The following is a 24,169-nucleotide window of genomic DNA, read 5'->3' as shown; positions in this document are numbered from 1 at the left end:
TGCCAGTACTATTCAAGTGAAAATAAAAACTTGGGGGAAAAAAGGAAGAGCACTTTACATGTTCTATCTCGTTTTAAATAGTAGTAATTTGTCCCAGACTTTAAAGGTGTAGAAGATGCGTGAAGATGACTCTGGCATAATCAATCATGGAGATTTTTTTTTTTAACTCTGCATAGATATTTGGAGAGCCTCAGAAAGTTGTTTGCAAATATATCATAATTTGGGCACACATGAATTGGTTAGGATTTTTGTTGTTTTTTGGATGTGTTTGCTGTGTTTTGTTAAATTGCCTACAGAAGAAAAAGTTAAATCACCATAGATGTTCCAGTCTAGTATACTAGCTGGCTAATGTGGTCAAATATTTGCAAGCTGCTTTAATTTTGCTTTATGGATTTTTCATTCTCGTGAAAGTTTTCATTTATTATGGGCATTTTCAAATGTGTGTGAAGTAAAATGGAGCATGATAAAATATTCTCAAGCATGTAACTTCTAGAAAAGAGATTGGTTAGTCATAAATTCCATAATAAAGTCTTCTTTACATGTTGTTTTAGGTCTCTTAAGAAAAACAATATTCACAGTCTTTCAGATAAAGTTTTCATCAAATACACAGAACTTAAAAAGATGTAAGTAGCTTTTAATAGTGTTTTTATGAGAAAATCTATGAGATGTTTTGTTTAAGATGTTTTTAATCTGAGAATAAAATGAAATATAAAGTTGATTACCTTTATCATTAAGGTTATTTTTCTAAATGTAATTAAGGTTAGACATTAAAGCATTGAAAAGTATGCTTTCTTTCCATTTCATAATTTAAACTAACAACTGATTTTATTTAACCTTTGTTTTAGAGTTAAATTGGAGTTGCGATCAAGCATCTCAGTAAGAATATACATAACTCCACGCTCTTACTTCAGAGCATTTGGAAAATGACATTGTAGATTCAGAGATACTAGATGTGCTTTTTAACCTGGGAGAGTGGTGGCAGAGACAGGAACTATCAGATCATTTAAAATGCATCATGATGGGGTCTAGACTGTCAACCAGGATAAAAAAGAGCAAAAACATGATCTTGGTCAAATCAGTGAAATTAATATATTTGAGGAAGTGAGTGAAAGTCGCTCAGTCATGTCCAACTCTTTGTGACCCCATGGACTGTACAGTGCATGGAATTCTCCAGGCCAGAATACTGGAGTGGGTAGCCTTTCCCTTCTCCAGGGGATCTTCCCAACCCAGGGACTGAACCCAGGTCTCCCGCATTGCAGGCAGTTTCTTTACCAGCTGAGCCACCAGGGAAGCCCATATTTGAGGAAAGAAAACAATAAACAGGAAACAGTCAAACACAGAAACAGAGCATCAAGATGCTTCCAGCATCATCAAAGAAAGAAAACCGGGACCTGAGAGATAAAGTCCCTAGACACAGTCTCCAGTGAGGGGCAAGGAGGGACGGTCAGCCTACACCATAATGCCCATGAACTTTATTGTGATGCTGTCCATATCAGGATGGAAAATCTCTTTGCTTTGATTCCCTGCTCTTCAATCAACCTTATGATGATTACATTAACTTCCTAAATTATTTACACTCAAGTATTTGGAAAGTTACCTTGGATGGGGAATAAGACTGTTCCAATTAGTGGAATGGGATACACCCGATTTAAATAAAGGGATTAAATATTCAACCTCTTGAGAGTTCGGTTACTTAGTGTCAGTCCCTCTGAGCCTGAGTCAATCACTCGGATAATGGAGAGGTCAAATTTCTACAGTTGTGGAGATGATCGTCAGGATAGATTAGAAAATTAGCAAGACAATGTTGTAAGGTCATATCATCGTCTTAGAATTTTTGCCCTTTAACATTCATAATAGAAGAGAAGGTTTCTAGAAATGTGATATATGTTAAATTCCAGGACTAAAAAGAATCTGACTTTTTTGCTGATACTGGACAAATGTACTTGGTTTGAAGTGGTATCAATAGTTCTATGTTCTCATGAGTCTTTAGGTATAGACTCACTCATACAAGAAATGAAGTCCCTGAAGGAAGTCCATTAGTGAGAAGAACCTTGTGTGAGCATGAAGAATTATGCCTGGGTTTGATGGTAGCTTCTGTGATTCCCGTCTGCAGTGAGCTCCTTCTGTTCCATCCTATACCATGTGGTCACGTTGTCATTGTTCCACTGGAGTAGCTGTGCATTGACTCTAGGGTTCCATATTCCTCTAGAGAAGAAATCTTAACAACACTGCTTCTGGTCTTACTGGAAATGCTTAGAATCACAACCTGTTCATTCTATGAATCAATATTGCCCTTGAGCTCACTGAATAGTGCTTAAGGGAAGAAAAATAAAATAGCACTAGCAGAGAAGAAGGAAAAATATTCATGTTTTAGAGTAGCTGTTTAAATCTATTATCTAGAGTCATAGAAGTCTTATGAATTTCTAATTAAATCTTATCATTTATTTATAAGGCAACTGAAGTTTGCAGCAATTAAATGACTTACCTAAGCTCTATAGCTACTTAGCAGAAGAACCAGAATTACAGTCCATATCTTCTTCTTTATTATTATTATTATTTAGTTTACAATATTGTATTGGTTTTGCCATTCTGATGCCCAATGCAACGTTCGTTTTACAACACAATAACCAGAAACCTAGAGGTGGAAAGAAATTGTTCTAGTACCTAATTGAATCTTCTACCGACACATACTCTTCTGTCCCACACCGAACTCCATTCTATACTTTTGGTCCCCAATTTAGGGGAAGCTGACCTCTGGTGAGGCTCACTAGAAGATCAAGCAAAGAGGTTTAAGGTAGGACTTCTGAGGGCAAGTCTTTCCCTGAACCACTGATCCACGCTTTGTTCCGTGTCAATACTTCTTCCTCAGCAGCTGGTAGCCCACGGAAGGGAAGAACATGGAAGCACTAATTTGCACATACAAGTCCCAATTTTTCCTGGTTAAAAAAAAGTTGAGATTTTTTTTCCTGCCGGATTGCCCTGATGAGCTGTAAAGTTCTGCAGTTAAGTGTTTAATTCTGCTTTTTCTGAGAAAACTTAGGTACCACTGAGTACCTAAGTCATAACCTGAGTATCACCCAGCAGGAGTTCCCTTAATGCAAGCTGCTTTTTGATGCTTTCTAGGTGAATTTTATTCTCCCAGAGAACCAGAGAGAAAAGAATTATTAGAGTCTTATCATTAAACATTCACCAAGTGTCTTTTACGTGCAGGGTACAGCATGGGAGACAAAACACAATTCCTTACATTTAAATATCATTTTTTAAAGTTGACAAAAGACTTCCAGGATTTGGAATTCTCACTTGGACTTTGTCTCCAAAGTCTATGAGGTGAGATAAACAGCATTAGATCCCTTTCAGGAATGAGGACACCATCCTTGGAAAAGAAAGATTATTTCCTTGATGACTCAGATGGAAAAGAATCTTCCTGCAATGCAGGAGACCCGAGTTCAATCCCTGAGTCACAAAGATCCCCTGGAGAAGGGAATGGCTACCCACTCCAGTATTCTTGCCTGGGAAATCCCATGGACAGAGGAGCCTGGCGGGCTACAGTCTATGGGGTCGCGAAGAGTTGGACATGACTGAGTGACTACCACTTTCACTTTCTTTCAACCAGCTGACAAGTATTAGAATATGGCTTTAAAGCCAAACCCTTGACTATGGTCTCCTGGAAATCCACCCACATGGGCCAGTCTCAGTATATTGTTACTGTCAGTGAAAACGCCCAGAAACCGAACCTTGGTTGCACAATAACAGAAGTTCTTCGTAAGCATTATTCAAATATTCTAAAGCCATTCATAAGCTCAGCAACTCTTCTTTAAATCCTTTCCTCCCATCTATTTTTTTCTACTTCTCAGCTCCTCCTGCCACTCTTCCCCCAAACTCCCAGGAAAACCGCTACAGTCTCAGGCAGTCCCCTGTCCTGTCCAGTCCCTTTTTCTACCAGTCCTGCATTTCAACAGTCCAAACAACCAATGAAACTAAACATAAACCATCCCCAGGAAAGGGTGTCCAGGGAAGGAAGAAATCAGATGGACATGCCCAGAACTGTCGGTAGAGACAGCAGGAGGGGAAGTGGTAGCCTAACCCACATTTTAGTGCCTTCTTTCAATGAATAGTTGTGGATACCCATCAGGCGTCAAGGATATAGTGGTAAACAACACATCTGAAAAGTTCTTCCCTCAAGGAACTCAACTTCCAATGGAGAAAGACAAAAGTGCAGTGTGTGTTAGATACACAGCGATTATGGGGGAAAAAATAAACCAAAAAAAGAATTAGAAGGTGCTGAAGGAAAGGAATGCTATTAAATTGTCCTGCCATGTAACTATTGTTGTTGTTTGGTTGTTAAGTCACGTCTGACTCTTTACGACCCCATGGACTGCAGCATACCAAGCTTACCTGTCCCTCACTATCTCCCGGAGTTTGCTCAAGCTCATGTCCATTGATTCAGTGATGCCATCCAACATCTCATTCTCTGTCAACCCCTTCTCTGGCGCTCGTTCTTTCCCAGCTTCAGGATCTTTTCCAATGAGTCACCTCTTCGCATCGAGTGGCCAAATATTGGAGCTTCAGATTCAGCATCATTCCTTCCAGTGAACACTTGGAGTTATTTCCTTTAGGATTGACTTGTTTGACTTCCTTGCTGTCCAAGGAACTCTCAAGAGTCTAATCCAGCACCACGATTCAAAGGCATCAATTCCTCAGCGCTCAACCTTCTTTATGGTTCAACTCTCACATCTGTACATGACTACTGGAAAAACTACAGCTTTGACTAGACAGATCTTTGTTGGCAAAGTGATGTCTTTGCCTTTTAATATGCTGTCCAGGTTTGTCATAGCTTTTCTTCCAAAGAGCAAGCATCTTTTACTTTTGTGGCTGCTGTCACTGTCTGCAGTGATTCTGGATTCCAAGAAAATAAAATCTGTCACTGTTTGCACTTTCCTCCATCTATTTGCCATGAAGTGATGGAACTGGATGCCATGATCTTAGTTTTTTGAATGTTGAGTTTTAAGCCAGCTTTTTCACTCTCCTCTTGCATGCTCATTAAGAGGCTCTTTAGTTCCTCTTCACTTTCTGCCATTAGGGTGGTATCATCTGCATATTTGAGGTTGTTGTTGCTATTTCTCCCAGGAATATTGATTCCAGCTTGTAATTCATCCAGCCCAGCATTTCGTATGAGGTACTATGCAGAGAAGTTAACTCTACTACTGCCCAAAGTACCTGTAAATCTTTTTGTGATTCTGAGAGTTACCCCATGAGACTGATCAGAACACACAGTCTCCTACCTAATTCCTCTGATATTCAAAGCTAGCCATTATCACCATGCCCCCCACCAAAGGTCTCTCCCCTAAGCAGCCTCGAATCCTTAACTTCTTCTCCTAAGGACCTGATTTCAAATCTGTTTGTCACTCTGTGTATGATCACTTACATATTCCTTACATATAGTATCCAGAATAAATGTAACGTTATCACCTGTAGGACACCTACAAGGGCAGAATAGGGAAAGCTAGCAACCCTTCTTTTCTAAACTGCATATGCCCTAAGGTTACATTTGTTCTTTTTGTGGCTGCTTCATACTCTTTAACTCCTACTGTTTGTGTCCCTAAAATTCCTAATCCCATGCCACATGGGTTAACTGAACAAGTGACGGCTTCTCCATCCTGTACTTGTGCACTTAGCATCTGAGAGCTAGTTGTGGGCCTTCAAATTTATCCTGGTTCAGTTTCATCCTGTCAGATTCAACTCTTCTTACCAGACTGTGAAGATCTTTTTTGGCTCATCCCAACAGATTTACTACTCGTCCCAGCATTCTGTCATCTGAAAATAAGATGAGCCATCTTCACCTAAGTCATGGAGTAGAATACCAAGCAGGATGCTGCGAGATCTTCTTTCCAGATCCCTTCATTATCATCATCACCATCCATCAGACAATGTGTCTTGTTCTTTATTTTGTCTATAAAACCTCTTGATCACTGCCTGGTAGACATATAAGCAAAGTCAGCCACATTTTTATCTGATCAGTATTTCAAAGTAGAAAATCAAGTTGATCTGACATGTCCTGTTTCTTGGGAACTGCCCTGTTCCTATTCTCTCTGAGGTGCTCACAAGCCCCCATCACAAGATCCTGTCCTGTGATCTCACCTAGAATCAACCTCAAGCTCATCCAGCTGTAGCTTGTGAAATCTACTTCCTTTTTTGAAAAATCAAAATGCCATTTGCCATCTTTAATTTTCAAGCTGCTCTCCTCTTTTTCCAGATTCCTTAGCCATTGATCATGACTGAGTATTCACATTTTCAGTGTTTTCTCAGTGTCTAGGAGAAATTGTCCAAACAACCGGGTTTTAACTCATTTTGGTTAACGTATTCTATCCTCTTGGGCTTTCACTCCCACAACCCCATATCCTATTTATTCACTTCAGTTCTGAGATCATCTTTTTTGACCAAGAAGACAAGAACAATATAAGAGTTGAGAATTTATATTTTCTTAGTATTTCACCATATTGTAAAACAGGTCCCATACCACAGGCTTGGGCTTCTCTGTAAACATTTTTCTTGTTTCTAAAATATAACTAGAAATTCATCCCTATTTCTCACAGTAGTCTTCACTGTCTGAGTTTTGAACAAGCCTTAGGTCATTCTTTCCATTATGATTCCATTTTTATGAACCCCTAACATTCCCCTTGGATTTTGAAGGAGGCCCTCACTGACCATCACACCCTCCTCCTGAACTGGATGGTCCCTCTGGTTCCCTCACAGCACCAGGTACCACCACTGCCACCACCCCTCATGGTCAACTGTGTTGCAGCATACAGAAGGGTCAATGAGTATTTATTGAAGGGTGTTCATTGCAAGGGTTGATGTTGAAGCTGAAACTCCAATACTTTGGCCACCTGATGCGAAGAGCTGGGAAAGATTGAGGGCAGGAGGAGAAGGGGACAACAGGGGATGAGATGGTTGGATGGCATTGCCGACTCGATGGACATGGGTTTGGGTAGACTCCGGGAGTTGGTGATGGATAGGGAGGCCTGGCATGCTGCAGTTCATGGTGTCGCAAAGAGTTGGACATGACTGAGTGACTGAACTGAACTGAACACAGAGGGCGAAACAGAAGGTAGGGAGCATCTTCAGCAAGGAGGACCCAAGAAACATGAACAGAAAAACTCAAAGGCTATTAGGAAGAGAGTGACTGGGCAAGTTTGTCTAAAGGAGGAGTTACCATAGGAAATGGTGGAGTATATGCTGGAAAGGTCATTGAATCATGATGCTAGGGCCTTTGAATGCCAGGCTAAAGAACTGGGGCTTTATTCTGTTTGTCCCAGGGAAAGACCTTCATGGATACACATTTTCAGTTGTATTGAGCTAATAAATCTGGTATGCATTTTTAAGTTGTATTGGGATATATCCTAGGGAGTCACCCAATTTAGTGTCAAGTGGGTCTCTGGTCTTGCATGCTCTAAATATTCACAGTGAAATTGAGGTCATTGAGGCATCCAGAAAAATAAGTTTCTAGTCAAAAAAAAAATTAATTGCTAGATGAACAGATGTCACTCAACTTACTTGAATCCTTTTATTAGTGATCAGTTTATTCATTTTAATAATTTGTTAAACTTTCTAACTCTGGGTGATAAGAAGCAATTTAAGATGAACCTTCAGAGAAACAAAATACCATGTATGAGCTTGACCATAATACTTTATGACTGCTACCATGGAAACCAACAGCAGTTCCTCTCGCTGGGACATAAATTTTACGTAAATTGGACTTCCTTCTTAAACTGGGCTCTTGTTCAGTGCAATCATTGGCAACACAATGTAACTCAAGGAGTCTGCCTGGCTCATGAATTCAAAATGTGGCATTTAAAAAATAGCCTATAAACATGCATGTCATTAAAGCATTTATTTGCTTTAGTTTCAGGTACATAAATTCCTGGCGTTTCTGCTCGAAAAGTCCTGACAGCTGAAACAGCAGGAATTCATGAACCAGTAAGTTATTCTTAGAAAAGCCGCTCAGTATAAAGGATATCAGACGGGCTCATATCTCAGCTCTGAATTAAAAGAGGACATCACTTGCCAAATTGTCCCATTTCCAAATTTCCCCCTCACATTCACCAAGTTACTATTCTGTAAAAAAGAAAGCAGATACTGGAGGATCAAGCTAAAATTCAGCAGCCTAAGTCTGAAACAAGGGACCTGGGACTCTAGTTCTCCATAGGGTGCCAGCAAACTGACTCAATAGAAGATTAGAGGCTGTTTATTATTTAAGAAATTGGGAATCTTAACTCATGTCAGTGAAGGCAGATAGACTGAACACATCAGGTGAGTCACGCAGCTCAAAAGCACAAGGTCAGATTCACAATGTCTGACTGCCCCCACCTCTTCAAGATTAACAATGTGTAGGTAAAATGCACAGTACTGCACTTTTGACTTAATGATCTTAAATGAAATGTTGCAGAAATAGCACTAGTTAGGTGGTAAATTTTATATTTAAGAGAAACTTCAAATGCACATACTACTGTATACTTTCTCCATTTTCATTTGCTATTGTAATATAATTCACCATATTAGCTTTAATGACATCACTCCAGGGGCTCTGAAAATGCTAAAATAGATATTGATCTCTTCTGTTTTAGAACTCTAAAGCAAAAGCAGAATTTATGCTACAACGTGAAGCATCTCCTGATAGGCACGTTGCATCAGAGAGGGAGGAATGGAATGGCACAAGTGCTTACTGGGTTTCAAGTTCGCTTTGTAGCATTGAAATTGATGCTTTGCATGCCGCTGTAGCTGTAATGCTTGTGCTCTGTGACACCCATATTTTCCACATGGTGGTACACAGAGAAAATGACAATATTTGTTTGATTCTGGGGGTATAAGATGGGTTTGTTAATAACTGGAAGCTAATCTTGGCTTTACTTTGCCACCTTGGAGAAGGAAATGGCAACCCACTCCTGTATTCTTGTCTGGAGAATCCCATGGAGAGAGGAGCCTGGTAGGCTAGAGTCCACGGGGTTGCAAAGAGTTGGACACGACTGAGCAACTTCACTTTCACTTTCACTTTGAGGACTGAGGGCATCAACCTGCCCGCACACCTGTAACATTCATGACCCAAAGGCTGGGAAGCTCTGATGAGGAATAATCGTGGCATAACAAAATTCAGAATAGAGCCAAATGCCGAATGAACAAGGCCACGATCTACCCAGAGTTTTGCAGTGAAGGAGCATAACAATAAGAAAGTGTTGTAAAATATTTTAAGAACCAGGAATTCCCTGGCCATCCAGTGGTTAGGACACCTAAGCGTCCATTGCCGGGGGCACGGGTTCAATACTGCAAGCCACGTGGCAAAACAAACAAAACAAAACCTCAGGAACCAAAACAAATCAAAACAAGAGATAGGGAAGCTACTCAGAAGATTATACAGACATTAGTTACTATTAATAGAGCTATTATTTCCTGCCTAAAGATCTTTAGAAAATATGAATTCAGGGCTAACCTCCCATTGTTTAATGAGCACAGGAAATAGAAATTATTTACTCAGATACTCCTGAAAGAGGGCTTCCCAGGTGGCTCAGCAGGAAAGAATCCACCTGCCAAGACAGAAGAAGAGAGTTCAGTCCCTAGGTTGGGAAGATCCCCTGGAGAAGGAAATGGCAACCCACTCCAGTATTCTTGCCTGGGAAATCCCATGGACAGAGGAGCCTGGTGGTCTACCATCTATGAGGTCAGGTCACAAAAGAGTCAGACATGACTTAGAAACTAAAACAAGCAACAAGCTCATGAAAGTGCTATTATCAAATCCATGCGCTGTTGCTAGATTGAGGTTAAGTAGATCATGACCCTGTGAGCTAATCTTGGTGCACTGGTCCCAGTTCAGCCACTTGTGACCTTGAACACCTCTCTAATTTGCTGTGTGCTTCTCACTCTGCATCTTGAAACAGATCAAAGTTAAGACTTGCCCTAACCTTTTTTCATGTGAGTAGAATGAAAAGAAATGAGGAGTTGAAGGGAAAACTCTGGTACTGAAAGAGTGAGGAAGCTCAGCAGTGAGAACCTGGCTAATCTCACTTGATGGGCAACTCCTGCAAGTCAGAGAAGAAAGGTCACCAGGGTGCCAGCAAGACTGGCTCCTTGCTCACACACAAGGCACGGACTTTGGTGGGTTCAAGTCAGAGATGCCGGCATCTCACGGCACGGGTGCTCTCAGAACATCAGGCGCTGGCTAGATCCACAGCCTTCTCTCACAGGCGGTGCTCCTACCTCCCAACGTGAGACTAGGACTTAGGACTTTATGAGCTGGTTTCACAAGTCATCTTTAGGTGAACAAAGTGGACAGCACATTCAACAACCTAACAAAGTATGAGCACCCTAATCACATGACTCTCCTATCTCATTCGTATCAGATTCCTCCAGAGGAACTGTATTACATATATATCCAGGAAAGCATTCTTTGGATTACATAACCTGCAAATACTGTGAGTAACTTTTTCATAATTATATCTTGAGTACAACTTTAAGTAAAGATTAAAAGGGTAGAATGATATTTTGTTAAAGGTTTGGCTGTGGATGTAAAGAGGGAGCGATAGGTTTTCAGAAAGTACCTAGAATAGTTGTTACACTGAAAGAATTACTAAAAAAAAAAATCCTAGTTTTACCAGAAGATAGATATGAAGGCTGTCTTTAATCTTGTCTCCTCAAGTTTGGGTCATTTCTACAATATTTTATCATATTTTTTCTAACCCTTGCTAACTTCACCTTTATGGGGCTTCCCTGGTGGCTCAGTAATAAAGAATCCTGCTGCAATGCAGGAGATGCAGGTTCGATCCCTGAGTTGGGAAGATCCCCTGGAGGAGGAAAAGGCAACCCAGTCCGGTATTCTTGCCTGGGAAATCCCATGGACAGAGGAGTATGGTGGGCTACAGTCCATGGGGGTCACAAAGAGTCAGACACAACTTAGTGCATACTTTCTTAAAACAACAGTGTACAAAGGAGGTGAGCTAAAGCAAAAATCACCTCACACGTTTATCCTACTCTTCCACGCTAAGGTCATATAATACCCCAGTGCATTATTTTTGGCCACTTTCCTGGTGCTGGCCCTGGTGCTTGTCACACTGGGCTTGGGATCATCTGTATCTCCTGGTTGTCCTTGGTTTTCTCCCCTTGCCCATCCAGTTGAGTGCTGCCAGAGACAGATGTCCATACTTCATAATCGTTAACAGAGGCTCGTATTCTAATTATATGTGACTAAAATGGAGTATTAAGTTTGCCTCATTGACTCACCCATCCTATTTGCAGATATCTCAACCACAACTGCATTACAACTCTCAGACCTGGAGTCTTCAAAGACTTACATCAGCTGACTTGGCTGTAAGTATTCTAGCTTTTCTTCTCTGGGATCACAGTCCTAATGATACTCATCAAGGCTCATAGTTTCCATCTATTTATGTATCTTGCTTATCATCCCAGTTTTTCTGCTTGTCACATAATCTGGAGCACGTTGCTCTGGCAGTTCAGATCATGGCATGCCAGATGGTAGCTGTGTGAAGAGACATCAGTGCTGTGCTTTCTCAGGTGGGCTTCTGTGCCCAGCGGTAGGCTTGCTAAGTCATCCATCCATCTAGTGTTTACCTGTAACAGGAGTCTCAGCCCAGCTGTCTGTTGGCCTTCTGGCCCAGATAATTCTTTGGCTGGGCCGGGAGGGTGGGGTGGGGGTGGGGCGGAGTGGAGGAGGGGTGGACGGGTGGGGCTGGTCCTGTGTGTTTTTGGATGGTCAGCACTCTCTGTGGTCTCTACCCCACAAGATGTCAATAGTACTGGCTCCCAGAGTCGTGCCAATCAAAAATGTTTCCAGACCATCCCAAATGTCCCCTGGGGGAAAGAGTGCCCTCTGTTGAAAACCACTGACCTAGAAAGTAAGCAAGTTGAGGACTTTTAGATTTCTAGAGAATGTATAGAAACAACTGAAAACATGAGAGCTTGTAGTGTTTCATCACTTACCTGGCTGAGCCACCAGCTCCATCCCAGGGAGTCTTTTATCAGAGGTCCACGTTTTCATCAGGGGAGATAAACAAGGGCAGTTAGAAGGCTGTGTCCGTTTTCCCATTTTCTCTAGGTCAGCCTGGTCCAGAGGAAAAGCCAGGACTTCAGTTTCATCCAGATCCTTGTGTATGCCATAGCCCTGTGCTTTATGTTCCAGGCAATTTTCTTTTTTTTTTTTTTTAATTTTACATAATTGTATTAGTTTTGCCAAATATCAAAATGAATCTGCCACAGGTATACATGTGTTCCCCATCCTGAATTTCCTAGGCCTCTTTTTCCTCTTTATTTTTTTTCCTAATGCCATTTTTGTAATTAAACTTTTTATTTTGTATTAGAATATAGCCAATTAACAATGTTGTGATGGTTTCAGGTGAACAGAGAAGGGACTCAGTCATACATATACAGGTATCCATTCTCCCCCAAACTCCCCTCCCATCCAGGCTGACTCATAACATTGAACAGAGTTCCCTGTGCTATATAGTAGGTCCTTGTTGGTCATCCACTTAAAATACAGTGACTGTATTGACTATAGCCCCCCAGGCTCCTCTGTCCATGGGATTCTCCAGGCAAGAATACTGGAGTGGGTTGCCATGCCCTCTTCCAGGGGATCTTCCTGGCCCAGGGATCAAACTTGCATCTCCTGCATTGCAGCAGGATTCTTTACCACTGAGCCACCAGGGAAGCCCCTTAAATATAGCAGTGTAAACTATAATTATAATTCCTTTTTTTCTAAGAGGGATGTTGTGAGAATTATATATGTAAAGTGCCATATGCAAAATGCTTGTCATATAGTAGGTGTTCAGTGAGCTTCCTTCTCAGAATCCGACCCTCAGATTCCTCCAAGGGCAAGGGGAAATGGTAGCTGGCTTTGAAGGCAACAAGAGAAAAGAAGTCATATTTCCCCTTATAGTAATTTTTTCCTAGGAAAATACCATATAGAGTTTAAAACAGTGATTTGAATTTGTAAATCTTTTCACTCTTTCACCCTCAAAGCTCCCAATAAGTTTGTTTGCATTCATTTAAATTCCATGAGTCTAAGGAATCACTTCCTAAGAATTCTTTTTCATTCATTCTTCATTCAGTCAATCAGTAGGTCAAAGCATTTATGGAGCCCATAATCAGCCAATAAATAAGAACAGCTTGTCCGGACCCATGTATCTAGAGGCAGAGGGTCTTAAGTCCAAAGGGAGGTGGATGAAGGGAATGAAGACCACCAGGATGGACTTGATAAGTGCTGGGGGAAGTGGGGGTTTGGAAGAAAGTGCTTCTCCAACCACAGTGGGGAGGAAAAGCTCTCTGGGAAGAGACATGAGCCAAGTGTGGACAGACAGGAAGGAGGAGAGCAGGTGTTGGGGGAGGCAGGATTGACATGACCTTTTATTTCTTCCTGGTTGTATTTCACAAACGTCTCTAACATTGGAAATGTTTGTGATGTGTTTTGTCAGAATTCTAGATGACAATCCCATAAGCAGAATTTCACAGCGGTTGTTTACTGGATTAAATTCCTTGTTTTTCTTGTAAGTATTCATCTACCTTTCAATCCATCTGTCTATGAATTGCAATGACATCTAAAACTAGCTTACGAAAAAGAGCTTTAAGAAAATCAAGTCTCTAAGATTTCTATTTGTCTAAACATTTGCTGTATTTCAAGCCACAATTACTGTTGCTACTTCCTGGCCGTGGCTCATGGCATATTTTAAGCCTACTAGTTCATTTCCTTTTAATCTCCTTTCATTCCTTTTAGTTTTAAGGCATGTTTTCATTTGCCATGGTTGACCAAAGATAGTATTCATTTTTATCTTCTTACTACATTTAAATCTGTCAGAATCTCCCCAGAGTTCAGCTCCAGCTACATTTTTTAACAAAGGAAAATGTGTCTTTGCCCAGCAAGAGCCACTGAAAATTCCAAAATCTTTGTCTTAGCAACTAAACTTTTCTCATCATTACATTTTCCGTGTTTATTAATAGACTGGGATGGTTTATCAGCAAGGGATTATTATGCTCCTTTACAACTGATCATATAGCATCGTTAATTTTCCATTTGTGAAAAGCAATATCATAAATTTCCATTTGTGAAATGGGATATCACAATATCATAAATTAATCGTGCAACTTAATGTTCTCATGAGTTGTCTTCTTCCCCAAATGTCCCCCCTCCCCACTGTCATCACTTCTTAGATTTAATGCAGTTTCCAATGTGACCTTTTAATGCCATAAATGATTAGCATTTCTCTTAAAGGGAAACTTTGGATGTATGATGCTGGAAATGATCGTAACTTTGAAGTTTACAAGGAAAATTACCATGAACTTCAAAACTATTACCCAATATACTTTTGTTTCATCTCACAAAGTCATACTGTTTCAAATTTATTCCTAGGTCATGTATCACACTTATACATTCATAGTTTCTCTGACATCTGCTCCCTTATCCATGCCTCGTGTGTATCTAGAGACCATTTTGAAGGGGTAGTTATGTTTATGGTTTTCATCCTAATATATTGATTTTAACATGCAAGTTTTCCAGTTGTGGAAATAGTGAAAACACCGTCCCTAAAGTGGCATGTCATTTTGTCTCTAATCAACCTCTTCTGCGTGTAAAGGTCCATGGTGAACAACCACTTACAAGTCCTTCCGAAGCAGATGTGCGCCCAAATGCCTCAGCTCAACTGGATGTGAGTATAAGCTTAGTGGCTGATTTATTAATCGACCAGATTCAGAAAGCTAGCCCTGCAGTTAATTCACAATTACACAGAGAGCTCATCTGTGCTTTTATTTCTAAAACCAAAATCTGATCATGTCCCTTCTGGGCTTAAAACCATATTATATATAATTTTATTTATTTGGTTGTGCTGGATCTTTGACATTGCACTTGGACTTTCTCTAGTTGCCTCATGCAGGGGGCTCCTCTCATGGCAGTGGCCTCTCTCATGTGGAGCACGGGCTCCAGAGGACAGGCTCGCTGCTTGTGGTGCACGGGCTTAGTTGTTACACAGCATGTGGAATCTTCTCGGATCAGGGATTGAACCCATGTCTCCTTCATTGGCTGGAGGAATCTTATCCACTGCGCCACCAGGGAAGTCGTATTTGGACTTTCAAGGGACCACAGTGTTTATTTGTAATTGCTATATTTTAAGAGCGAAAAAAAAAGTTGAGTTCCCTCAAGTCCTCCAAGATGGTTTAAATAGGAATTTTTATTAAGGTTAAGTTAATTAACAATAATGTAGACATTTGAAACATTAAACATCAGATGTTCTAAGATGCAAAAAGTAAGATAGGATTTTAAAGGCAATCCAAAGGAATTGGTAATTTTAGTGTGAGTGTGAGGAAGGTTCAGAGGCAGCAATATAGCTACTGTCTGGACCTGGAAGACTGTAGGACGCCGATCATAAAAAGAATTAGGAGACTTGGCAGAACAGCCGACCCTCTCATTCCTCGGCGCTGCTGGGAGCGGTCATGTCAGGGTGTTCCTGAGGTTGTTCCCTGACGACGTGGCTGCTGCTGTCATAAGGCTCACCTGCGTAATCTCTCCCCCAGGGCCACTCCAGCATCAGCAGGCATCACAAATAGCTCAGGGACGTCAGATAGACGGCTGGACCTCAGTCCTAGGGTTTCTGATTTAGTGGGTCTGGGAGAGCCTGGGAATCTGAACTTTTCACAAGCTCCCATGTGATGTGGAGGCTTGGTCCTGGGCACCCTTGGAGCAGCTCTGCTTTCAGCGTCAGCACCACAGAGGGAGGTAGAAAGAATGGACATTTTCTATCACATGGCTTGGAGTCTGCATCCTGACTCTGGCATCCAGTATTTGGAAGGCAAACTAGACTGAGTTTCTCCTTCAGCAAAACAGAGACACAGATATCCACCTGATGTTGGGAGGACATGAGAATTTAACCATCTGTGATGCCATGGCTAAGTGTCTAGGAATCCGATTCAGGCAGATCTGAGTTAGAGGGTCAGTTCTACCACTCAGTAGCTGTGCGACCACAAGAAAAGTGAATTTCCAAAGTCCTCAGATTCCTCAAATTATTACCTCAAATGGGAGGTAATAATGCCAGCTTCTCAGGAGGGTGTGTTATGCATGCGGAACAGCCCCTGACACTGTGAAAGCCCAATAAATGGAGTGGCTGCTATTATGGTGGCAGCATTATGAGAATTAATAGCATGATATCCAGCATAGGGAAACATTCACTAAATAGTGGGCTGCCCTTTTGCTCAGTTTTTTTTTTTTTAAGTTCTAAAATTAATTGGAAGGGGAAAAGAAGCAGAATGTTAATTATACTGATCATGCAATAATTAGGAGGAAAGCCTAAAAAATTGGAATGAAGTAAAAATAAAGTTTGAAACTGTTACATCACTGACAAATGGCTTTAAACATATGATTTGTGCAGAAACATTAAAAAAATTTTTTTCCCTCCATGCCTTTTAGGGATTTGGAAGGCAACGGGATAAAATTCCTCACGAATTCCACCTTTCTGTCGTGCAGTTCTCTCACAGTGCTGTAAGTATACAACAGTGAATGAGGGGAAATCTAGCAGCTTTGGAAATCAAAAGAAAACATTGACAAGGAATTTCAAAGTATGTTTTGTTTACAGCCTTGGTCTGAAACTACAGTACTGGAAAATGCACACATGGATGGTGGGGCCAAGCCTTATGATTATCTGCCAACCATTTAAGCTTCCTTCTTTCTGAGGGCAGTCGTTATTTCTGTGCACCCCCCCAGCTGACCTGGTACCATGGTCACCAAGGAAATGAGATAATGTGTGTGAAAGTGGTTAGTGTTGCTGCCAGTGACACATCACTTAATATTTCTCTCTTTAAAGAAAAAAAGTTTATTCTAAAGAGAAGAATTTCAAACATATTCTGGTTGGGCAAAGATTCTGATTGCTGTTTTGTGTTTTTTACGAGGGCAGGAAGGCAGATGGATCAGTTAATTGGCACATTTGCGTGGTAAGCTTAAAAACCCAAAAATGTGCTTTTGCTTTCATCACAGTTCTCCATATATAGTTAGTGCTCAGTAATGTTTGTTGCTTGGATGGGTAGTTGGAAAAGAAAAATCATTGTATATCCGTTTGTGGTGGTCCAACCACTTTTCACCAACAGAAAGAGACAAAGCTATTGCCAGGTTACAAATTAATCAATCAGATTGAAGATTAGCATACTCAGTAAGGAAAGAGGGTGTCCCACATAGGAGATGGGTAATGAGAGAGAGCTCTGGAAAACTAAATGAATGACACCCACGCCTTCTATTTCATAGCTCCATGTAGCTTTTGAGTCACCTTCATACTCATTTGGTGACTTCCCTGGTGGCTCAGATGGTAAAGCGTCTGCCTACAATGGGGAAGACCCAAGTTTGATCCCTGGGTTGGGAAGATCCTCTGGAGAAGGAAATGGCAACCCACTCCAGTACTCTTGCCACAGACAGAGAATGTGGTAAGCTACAGTCCATGGGGTCGCAAAGAGTCGGACACAACTGAGAGACTTCATTTTCACACTCATTATCTCATTTGTTAACACCTCTGTAAGGCGGTCAGTCGCCAACCCCCTCTTTTTTGCCATTTGTCCTGGAAGATTCCATTTCAAACAGAGGAAATGTAAAACCAGTGTTCCCCCACCCCCAATTTAAAATCAGTTTGTGGCCCAAATGGGGTTGGTTTACGCTTTGCTCTTTCTGAGCCTTCTTCTTGTAAGGAAGGTGCCTTGCTCAAAGATCCTCTCGAAGCCTTCTCTGAGAATCATTAACAGGGCCCAAATTTGACATTCTGTGTGTGTATGTTGGGAAAAGAAAAGCTTTCTAAAATAATCAGAATCCAAACAAAGTACAGCTCTGTAGCCCACGCTTGGCGCCTCAAGTTCCGTGTGGCAGCATGTCCTGGAGCCAGTGAGCACATGGAGACACTGTCAGTGGGAAACTGCCGCCTGTGTCCCACTCCAGAACATGCCTCACCTTGAGGTTTATTAAATTACAGCCAGATCAATGGCATTTCCCAATGAGAACTGATTACTACAGCAGACTCAGACCAACAGTGCTGACTCTCACCATGTCTTACAGGTTTCTGCCTAGAAATCAAATTGGTTTTGTTCCAGAGAAGACATTTTCTTCATTAAAAAATTTAGGAGAACTGTAAGTAGCATTGTCTACTAGGAAAAATATGATTGCTTCTTCAAGATTACAAATTGAAATGACTAGTGAGACTGCTTTTTCACTAGTAGCAATCAAAATCCTGTAGACTGATATTCAAAATCAATTAAGAAAACCAGCACTATCCTGAAAACAAATTAAAATCAGACAGTGGGCTTGATATGGATTTAGCCTACTCTGATTTCCCTGCCTGTTTTCTTTGGGTGATTTCATATATGTGTGTGTTTGGGAGTAAATACGTTTTCCATGGCCCCTTAAACTCACAGATTGTATCGCTGACAGCTGGAGTACAATTAATTCTCTGTTGAAGTTTGCTGAATGAATAATGGACTGAATGAAATAATATTAATTAGCTATAACTAAGCAAAGGAATGAACATGCTTATTATCCCTTAAGAATTTATGACTTCTAGAAAAAAATGAAGCAAACAGAAATGTCTAGAAAGATGAAATAGTATTAATTAGTTATAACTAAACAAAGGAATGAACATGCTTATTATCCCTTAAGAATTTATGACTTCTAGAACAAATGAAGCAAACAGAAATGTCTAGAAAGAGGATTAGGCTCACTGAAAAATATTCAGAGAGCTCATGTACATTTTTCCATTCAAATATATATTTTGTAGATCTAAGCCTTTTGAAAATCATCTGTCTTGCTATTAATTCATTGCTGCCCATGAAGTAGGGCATCACTGGAGTTTAAAATTGTCTGTGACATTACAAATAGGGTAGAGATCTCCTCCTCCTGATCTGAAGTCTAAAAAATGGAAATCCATTTCTTAATCATCTTCTCCCCCATTCTTTATACCGTGTTTTGAAATCCAGAAAGGATGAGAAAAATAGTTCAGTAAGAGTAATTTGAAAAATACTTATGAATAAGATAATTTAATCTAATAATGAGCATCATAAACCAAACCCACACATATTTATTAAGTGCCTACGAAGTACATATCACTGTATTAGAACTAAAATGCTACCATTTTATGGCAAAAAATAAAAGACAGGTCACTCCTTTCTCACAGAGGAATTCCTAATCAGACCTTGGAGGATGGATGTGGATTTGGGTTATAGGAGTGAGATGGAGGAGTAGCCCAGGACAAACAAAAATGTGTTTTTATACAAACTTAAGAAAACAGTGGTATGAAGTCCACATTTGGAAGATTTTCCTAATCCTCCTCTTATTCTACACTTAGGCAAAGCGCTCCCTCAAAAAAAGAGCCTAATTAAGAGATGCTAGTTTTCCTTTTTTTAGCACCACCAATAATTCATTCCAATCCAGACAGCATCAGCATGATGGAAGAAATTCAGAACTAAATAGAATGAACTTGAACAGGGCATTTATATTTCTTAAGCTGACAAAAATGTCAGATAATTTTACTGTGCCTCCATGACCATAAACCCCTCCTGGAGAGGAATAAGTCCATGTAGGTGAGATCACTCAGATCCTTTTCACGCAGAAGACTACTTTATCTCTCAAGGTAGCACTTGGCAGGACGTTTTCTAGGTGTATGAGGTCGTCGTCCTCTTGCTCTGTTGTCAGGCTCCCTCTGATCTGTGCACACCTGAGGCTTTCCTCTGAGCCGCGGCCCACATGGGCTCCTTGCACCTGGAGCACCAGACCAGAACACCAGCTGGCAGTCTGTCTACACTTGGATGTCATGACAGCACCGCAAAAGCCATCTTTTGAAGTTAATTTACAGATGACCCTTACCCCACAGCTTGCTTCTTCCCCTCGACTCTCCCGTCTTAGTCAAATGATCATTCTTCCTGGCAGCCTGGCTGGAAGAGTGCTCCCTTCCTTCTACCTCTCTTGACATTTGATATCTCTTGATATCCCATCAACCCGTAAGTCCTGCCAGTGCCTCCTTAAACCCTCAGCAGCTCTCACCTGGTCCAGGGTCAGAGGTCCCCCTCCTCTCAATCTCTGCCTTTTCGTTTTATCTTTCATTCTTCTAACAGAATTACCATACCATAACCCAGAGCATATTTTGCCACTGTCCTGTTTAACATTCACCCTGCTTGTTGCCTGTGATAAGGCAAAGTCTTTAATGAGGATCTCAAACATTAATGTTCAGAGAAATCACAGGGGATTCTGGCTTTAAATGCATATTACCAGGCCCCTTCCAGAGATTCAGGCGTGATGGTTATGGAATGGCCCCAGCAAGGTGCTCTTCTTACAAGCATCCTTGATTCAGATGCCTAAATTGTACTCTGAGAAATGCTGCCTTGGGAAGTATTCTCAGCCTTCCCATTTTGACTCCACTCTCTTTTCTGGGCTCACCTCCTTTATGTCTTGCCATCCTTTCATCCACACTAGACCACTTACTGACTCCTGATGGTGTCACCAACTTTTAGCATCTGTCCTCTGGTCCCACTTCATCCTCACCTGAATACCTGCTCTCCTTTGACTCCACCTATACAAATCATCAGTTCAGTTGCTCAGTTGTATCCGACTCTTTGCAGTGCCATGGACTGCAGCACGCCAGGCTTCCCTGTCCATCACTAACTCCTGGAGCTTACTCAAACTCATGTTCACAGAGTCGGTGATGCCATCCAACCATCTCATCCTCTATAGTCCCCTTCTCCTCCCGCCATCAATCTTTCCTAGCATCAGGGTCTTTTCCAGTGACTCAGTTCTTCGCATCAGGTGGCCAAGGACAAAGTATTGGACTTTCAGCTTCAGCATCAGTCCTTCCAATAAATATTCAGGACTGATTTCCTTTAGGGTGGACTGGTTGGATCTCCTTGCAGTCCAAGGGATTCTCAAGAGTCTTCTCCAACACCACAGTTCAAAAGCATCAAATCTTCAGTGCTCAACTTTCTTTATAGTCCAACTCTTACATCCATACGTGACTACTGGAAAAACCATAGCTTTGACTAGATGGACCTTTGTTGGCAAAGTAATGTCTCTGCTTTTTAATATGCTGTCTAGGTTGGTCATAGCTTTTCTTCCAAGGAGCAAGCGTCTTTTAATTTCATGGCTGCAGTCACCATCTGCAGTGATTTTAGAGCCAAAAAAATAAAAGTCTGCCACTGTTTCCACTGTTTCCCCATCTATTTGCTATGAAGTGATAGGACCAGATGCCATGATCTTAGTTTTCTGAATGTTGAGCTTTAAGACAACATTTTCACTCTCCTCTTTTACTTTCATCAAGAGGCTCTTTAGTTCTTCTTTGTTTTCTGCCTTGAGGGTGGTGACATCTGCATATCTGAGGTTATTGATATTTCTCCCAGCAATCTTGATTCCAGCTTGTGCTTCATCCAGCCCAGAGTTTCTCATGATGTACTCTGCATAGAAGTTAAATAAGCAGGGTGACAATATACAGCCTTGAAGTACTCCTTTTCCTATTTGGAACCAGTCTGTTTTTCCATGTCTAGTTCTAACTGTTGCTTCCTGACCTGCATACAGATTTCTCAGGAGGCAGGTCAGGTGGTCTGGTATTCCTATCTCTTGAGGAATTTTCCATAGTTTGTTGTGATCCACACAGTCAAAGGCTTTGGTATAGTCAATATAGCAGAAGTAGATGTTTTTCTGGAACTCTCTCGCTTTTTCGATGATCCAGCGGATGTTGGCAATTTGATCTCTGGTTCCTCTGCCTTTTCTAAATCCAGGTTGAACATCTGGAAGTTCACAGTTCACATACTCTTGAAGCCTGACTTGGAGAATTTTGAGCACTACTTTGCTAGCGTGTGAGATGAGTGCAATTGTGCGGTTGTTTGAGCATTCTTTGTCATTGCCTTTCTTTGGGACTGGAATGAAAACTGACCTTTTCCAGTCCTGTGGCCACTGCTGAGTTTTCCAAATTTGCTGACCTACTGAGTGCAGCACTTTCACAACCTCATCTTTTAGGATTTAAAATAGCTAAACAGGAATTCCATCACCTCCACTAGCTTTGTTCATAGTGATGCTTCCTAAGGACCACTTGACTTTGCATTCCAAGATGTCTGACTCTAGGTGAATGATCACACCATCGTGGTTATCTGGGTCATGAAGATCTTTTTTGTATAGTTCTTCTGTGTATTCTTGCCACCTCTTCTTAATGTCTTCTGCTTCTGTTAGGTCCATACCATTTCTGTCCTTTATCGAGCCCATTTTTGCATGAAATGTTCCCTTGGTATCTCTAATTTTCTTGAAGAGATCTCTAGTCTTTCCCATTCTATTGTTTTCCTCTATTTATTTGCACTGGTCACTGAGGAAGGCTTTCTAATATCTCCTTGCTATTCTTTGGAACTCTGCATTCAAATGGGTATATCTTTCCTTTTCTCCTTTGCCTTCTGTGTCTTTTCTTTTCTCAGCTATTTGTAAGGCCTCCTTAGACAACCATTTTGCCTTTTGCATTTCTTTTTCTTGGGGACAGTCTTGATCCCTGCCTCCTGTACAATATCATGAACCTCTGTCCATAGCTCTTCAGGCACTCTGTCTATCAGATCTAACCCTTTGAATCTATTTGTCACTTCCACTATATAATCATAAGGGATTTGATTTAGGTCGTACCTGAATGGTCTAGTGGTTTTCCCTACTTTCTTCTATCTAAATCTGAATTTGGCAATAAAGAGTTCATGATCTGAGCCACTGTCTGCTCCCAGTCTTATTTTTGCTGACTGAATAGAGCTTCTCCATCTTTGGCTGCAAAGAATATAATCAATCTGATTTCAGTGTCCACCATCTGGTGATGTCCATATGTAGAGTCTTCTCTTGTGTTCTTGGAAGAGGGTGTTTGCTATGACCAATGAGTGCTCTTGGCAAAATTCTGTTAGCCTTTGACCTGCTTCATTTTGTACCCCAAGGCCAAATTTGCCTGTTACACCTGGTATCTCTTGACTTCCTACTTTTGCATTCCAGTCCCCTATAATGAAAAGGACATCTTTTTTGGGTGTTTGTTCAAAAGGTCTTGTAGGTCTTCATAGAACCATTCAACTTCAACTTCTTCAGCATTATTGGTCAGGGCATAGACTTAGATTACTGTGATATTGAATGATTTGCCTTGGAAATAAACAGAGATCATTCTGTCGTTTTTGAGATTGCATCCAGGTACTTCATTTTGGACTCTTTTGTTGACTATAATGGCTATTCTGTTTCTTCTAAGGGATTCTACAAATCATTAAGCTTTGCTCAAACACTCTATAATTTCCCACGCCAAGTTTGATGAGTCCTTCCTCTGTTTTTAATCTGTACTTCCATAGTAGCCCTTGTTTCTATCTTTTCTTATTTTATAATCTAGTTTTTAAATTCTAAGCTTTTTTAGAGAATGAATTTTCACAGTTATTTGTAACTCCTGTATATCCATCAGGAGCACCATACATCAGAAACAGATCTTTTGTTTGACTCCTAGGCAATTTCATATCTGTTTCACTTTAACACCTTCTCTGGCTCAGAAGGATATTTTGGACTCGAAAAGATTCCTAATTCCTTCTTTACCCTGACAAATCTTGTTTTCACATTCTCTAGAAACGCTTCCCTGCGATTCTTTCTGGATTGGACAGCCCTATTAGAGTCAGATCTAAAGTCTCAATTTCTTCTAAAAAAAAAATAGCACCATGTAAAAATAGACGAAAAATATGTGAACTTATCCATTCAGGATTATCTGGGTGGATATTACATGGTCAAAACTCTTAGGTGGAATGCAAAATACGTGGAAGACACTGGTCTTGACCTCAAAAAGCTTCTAATGTAGTTGGGTAAACAAGATATCACGTATGTGAACCAAATAGGAATCGTAGAAACAAGGAATGGTTGAAGGTACAAAAAGTACCTAAAACAGAGGAAACTAACGAAAGTAGACCTTGAAGCTAGATTGGGAATGTGTTGGAGAGGAGCTGAGAGGAAATTCCAGACTGAAACTGGATAAGCAGAATGTCACCCGTCTGAGAGTGGTAGAAAACATCCCCATTTTGGCTGAATCACATGGCTTAGTTGCGTAACAAGCTCTCAGATTGGTTAAAGTGGATTGTATTTTCTGTTATGTCAAAGGGGATGATGAAGTTGTGAGGAGTAACAACTATGGCA

General features: G+C 40.9%; 1 protein-coding gene across 1 annotated transcript in view; it reads left to right on the top strand.

Moving 5' to 3' along the window:
* RXFP2 (relaxin family peptide receptor 2) overlaps nt 1-24,169 on the top strand; it is a 96,390-nt gene that overhangs the window by 58,626 nt on the left and 13,595 nt on the right. The window contains exons 5-11 of the mRNA XM_055543119.1: nt 552-623; nt 10,392-10,463; nt 11,284-11,355; nt 13,473-13,544; nt 14,628-14,699; nt 16,451-16,522; nt 18,074-18,145. Of these exons, the coding sequence (XP_055399094.1) occupies nt 552-623; nt 10,392-10,463; nt 11,284-11,355; nt 13,473-13,544; nt 14,628-14,699; nt 16,451-16,522; nt 18,074-18,145 (504 nt within the window). The remainder of the gene's footprint in view (nt 1-551; nt 624-10,391; nt 10,464-11,283; nt 11,356-13,472; nt 13,545-14,627; nt 14,700-16,450; nt 16,523-18,073; nt 18,146-24,169) is intronic.

Source organism: Bubalus kerabau, chromosome 12 (assembly GCF_029407905.1).
Source record: "Bubalus kerabau isolate K-KA32 ecotype Philippines breed swamp buffalo chromosome 12, PCC_UOA_SB_1v2, whole genome shotgun sequence".
In the NCBI taxonomy this organism is placed as follows: domain Eukaryota; kingdom Metazoa; phylum Chordata; class Mammalia; order Artiodactyla; family Bovidae; genus Bubalus; species Bubalus kerabau.
This window is presented reverse-complemented; position numbering and strand designations above follow the sequence as displayed.